The sequence below is a fragment of the Peromyscus eremicus genome, chromosome 10, assembly GCF_949786415.1.
Source record: "Peromyscus eremicus chromosome 10, PerEre_H2_v1, whole genome shotgun sequence".
Classification (NCBI taxonomy): Eukaryota; Metazoa; Chordata; class Mammalia; order Rodentia; family Cricetidae; genus Peromyscus; species Peromyscus eremicus.
The window spans coordinates 25,790,403-25,794,260 of NC_081426.1; the positions used below are offsets into that span (position 1 = coordinate 25,790,403).

The 3,858-nt window shown below is 58.0% G+C and overlaps 1 protein-coding gene across 1 annotated transcript; it reads right to left on the reverse strand.

Annotated features, from left to right (window-relative positions):
* Positions 1 to 471: 471 nt before the first annotated feature.
* Lif (LIF interleukin 6 family cytokine) lies at positions 472 to 3,143 on the reverse strand. Its single transcript, XM_059275919.1, has 3 exons — positions 3,125 to 3,143; positions 1,477 to 1,655; positions 472 to 882 (listed from the first exon to the last, which is right to left on the reverse strand). The coding sequence occupies exons 1-3, from the start codon at positions 3,141 to 3,143 to the stop codon at positions 472 to 474; spliced, it is 609 nt and encodes a 202-aa protein (XP_059131902.1).
* Between the last annotated feature and the right edge of the window lie 715 nt (positions 3,144 to 3,858).

A 3,858-nucleotide genomic window follows, 5' to 3' on the forward strand; every position in this document is an offset into this window, starting at 1 on the left:
TGCCAACCAAGCCTTCCAAAGTCTCCCAAAGGGACAGCAAAGGCCCAGACGGTGGTCACTCTGCAGGGGGCCAGGAGACTCCCCAGACCTTTGCTGTCTGCTGTAGACAATGTATGCATCTTGTTCACACGCCTAGTGAACAAGAGGCTGAGGGAGTTAGTGGGACAGAAGTCTCACCCACTTAACCTCGTCACCCAATCACACTTAGTCAATCCAACACTCTTGTTGCTATTTCTAGCTGGCGCTAGGCTATATGGAGGCCCTGCCTATGGAAGTTTCAGCTTTGCTGGACTCCATCATGGCCCAGCCCAGAGTTCCATGAGTGGCTGGAAATCCCTGGGGTCTGCCAGCAGTCCCCTTTGCGTTTAGCAATGCCCTGAACCCCAGGACACTTTGAGCCCGCCCCCCTCCCCGCATCTGGATCCTGCTCCTGAAATCCTTTAGTCCATGGCATCCTCAAGACCTCCCTGTCTAGAAGGCCTGGGCCACCACATTAATGACTTGCTTGTATGTCCCCAGGAGCTGGCAGCCCAACTTTTTCTTTTGGAAGACATCCTTGCTGGAGGTGTCAGGGCCGTAGGTCACGTCCACGTGGCCCACGCGGTACTTGTAGCACAACCGACACAGGACGTTGCTGAGGAGCCCACGCATGATGTCTATAGTAGTGTTGAGCTTGCTGTGGAGGCTCAGGGCACCGGGGTTCAGGATCTTCTGATCCCGGGTGATGTTACCCAGGGAGGCACTCAGGTACGCGGCCATCTGATACAACTCCACCAGCTTGGTCTTCTCTGTCCCATTGGCGTGGAAAGGCGGGAAATCTGTCATGTTGGGCCCACACAGCTTGTCCACGTTGTTGGGAAACGGCTCCCCTTGAGCTGTGTACTAAAGAACAAAGGAACAGAGGAGAGAGGACATGGGAGTCAGGGTGAGTGTTCCAGCTTGCCACCACCCCTTGGGGCAAGCTTTTGCCCCTTAGTTTCCCCACCTGTGACACGGGGACTCAACTTACTGCCCTGTAGGCAACTAGAATCATGAGTCAGCAGTGATCAGAGGAGTGAACTCACTCGTCAAGGTCACTGTGACATAAATGGATAGAGAGGAAATGTGGCATTTCACAGGCGTCACCTCAGCCAGAACACCACACACACTTGCACTTTCAATCACCCCAGTCTCTTCCTGGGCACCCCCATGTTTTCAATGACACCCCCTTGTCCACTCACTGCCTTATCCCTCTTCTTTGCCCACCCTGAGCCTCCTGACAAGTCCCCACCTCTCATCCCAGCTCTGCTCTCCACTCACTGGCGACTGGGAAGAGTGACTGCCAGTCTGTAGCCTAGGCTAGGATGTGGGGAGGAAGCCATGGATGTATGGCTTGCTTGAGCCAAGCCCTTTCCACTGTGTCTTCCAGCTCCTCAGGGCTCCCCTGCAGCCCAGGCAGCTTCCCGCCTTCCTCGGGATCCCGGGAAGGGAACTTACGTAGGAAATGAAGAGCGCGTTGGCACTGCCATTGAGCTGTGTCAGTTGATTCTTGATCTGGTTCATGAGGTTGCCGTGACACGGGTGGCGTGTGGCACAGGTGGCGTTCACAGGGGTGATGGGAAGGGGACTCCCTGCCCCGTGTTTCCAGTGCAGAACCAGCAGTAAGGGCACAACTCCTAGGAAGAGACAAGAAGGGTGAATGGCAAAGCAGGAAGACTGGCCTGTTGCCTGGGGGCTGGGTGAGGAGCCCAGCCCACCTCCCCTCACCCTCCATCATTTCACTGCTCTGCGGCAGTTCCCGAACTCCCTGACTCCAGGTCTCTTGCCCGAGTTCTCTCTAAAGCACTTCTCTCTTTCTCTGCTCCCTGGCCTCAGTTTCCCCGTCCAGCAGATGGGAAGAGAAATGAAGCCTCTCTTCCCCCTCCCAGGATGGGCCAGATTTTTAATTTACTTGATGTTCATTGGCCCTTTGCAGCCTAGAACTCCAAACTGGACCCCTTGCGGACCGTGGAGGCTGGGGGCTGTGGTTTCTGTTGACCCTCTCTTCCCAAACCCGCGGCTTGATTCTGGCTCCCTGGGCCAATTGCTTCTAATCCCATCTCTATCCTTCCTCAATGGGGTCCCCTATGGACCTGTTTGTTCTGCAGAGTCACCACTCTCTATCCAAATCTTCTGTCACCCCAACTTGCTACAGCTCCCCACCCCCCACCCCCGCGCGTGCCCCCCAACTCCACACGCTTCGGAGGGAGAGGAAGTGGTGCAACCAGGAAAGAGACCAGGGAAAAGGTCGCAGGCGGACACGCAAGAGGAAAGCGAAAGGTGTCAGGAGAGCGGGGAGCTGTCCGGGCCTGTCCAGGATCACCCCCCCCCACCCCCCGCCGGGGCGCCTGCCCCTCCTTCACTTTCAGCTACACCGGCCCCCTCACCCCAGCCCGGCCTTTCCAACACCCGGCTGAAGACACCAGAAGGTGATAGAGGCTGAAATCAACTCTTGGAGGCTGGAGACCTCCCACCTGAACTCTCCATGTTGGGACTGAAAAGTCCATAGAACCTTAAATTCACTCCCCTGGTGTCCCCTAATGATCCCAGCATCCCCAGACAGCGTTAAGGCCCCGGGACGGCTGCGAGGGTACCCATACCCGCATCTCACCTCGCGCCAATCACAGCTTTCCAGGGACTAGCAGACGGAAGCGGCACCTGCGCCGGTCCTGGCCGGAGTTTGCAAGCTGCTCAGCCGCCTGCGCCCCTCCCAGGGAGCAGCCCGGGACGCAGTTGGAAAAGAGAAAGCGGAAAGAAAGAAAGAAAAAGAAAGAGGGAGGGTGAATCCGGGCGACAGCGGAGAAGCAGGAGCAGCGCGGGAGAGCAGTGGGGCGAGGAGAGGAGGCGCTGGAGCAAGGCTGCGCCGTCCGGGTCCCTCGCCGCCAACCTGCTGGCCCCGGCGGGCTGGGCGCGCGGTGCCCGGGCCATGTGCGGCGCTCGCTCCCGGCCGCCACCCAGCGCCTCCGGCTGGCCCGGGACTGCGCGGGCGCCCCAAGTGTCCGAGTGGCGCGGCGGGCGGGTGTCCCGCGGGTGCTCGCCCAGCGCCCCAGGCTGCCGGCGCGCCCGCAGCGGGGACTCGCAATCGGCGCCCGGCGCGTGGATTTACCTGCGGCCAAGACCTTCATTATGGGCTGGACTCCAGAGGGCCTTGGAGGAGACCTTAGATGCAGGCGGTTTTCAGAAGTTCATGCTCAAATGGGGAATTTGCCTGATTTATATACTGGAGCCTGTGTTGTAAGACAGAGAAACAGCTATATTTAGCCGGGATCCCCAGTCCAGGAAGTTGTTTGAGGTGCATCATAGGAAATTATGAATGGAAGAAAGTGAGAGTGAGGGGGGGGAGGGGGAACGAGTGAGGGGGGAGGGTGGGTAGGGCAGACTTTTTCCTTCTTCTAAGAATTTGATTGATAAAATTAAAATGAAGTCTTAACAAAAAAAACGCCCTGTGGTTTTCCTGAGTGGCTTGCTCTGGGCGTCGTTTGGGTCTGGTGGGAAGGGGATCTCAGGGGGACTCAGATGGGGTCCCCAGCCTTATGCCCTTCAGACGCCCCAGGTTCATCTGGGTTTGGGGGGGGGTGACAGACTGGAGGCTCCCTTTGTGACTCCTGGTGGGGGGGCTTTGCGGGGCAGCAGGGAGAGTCAGGCTGAGGTTCCACTGAGAAGCTGTTTCCAGGAAGGGGGCTGTGGCCCTTTTGGACTTTAGACAGCCATAAAGTAGAGCAGAACGTGGACGCTGGAAGCTACTTTAGGGGTGGCCTTTCTCTAGCCTGCCCATTGCCAGTAGGCAAAGAGAGACTACAGGGGGTGTGGTGCTAGTGTGCCAAAGGTTCTGATCCCCTT

Bases quoted from the DNA above. Each gene is read 5' to 3' on its own strand.
- Lif (XM_059275919.1), bottom strand. The intron at 883-1,476 runs GTAAGTTCCCTT...TTTGTTCTTTAG, and splicing joins ACGCGCTCTTCATTTCCTAC to TACACAGCTCAAGGGGAGCC.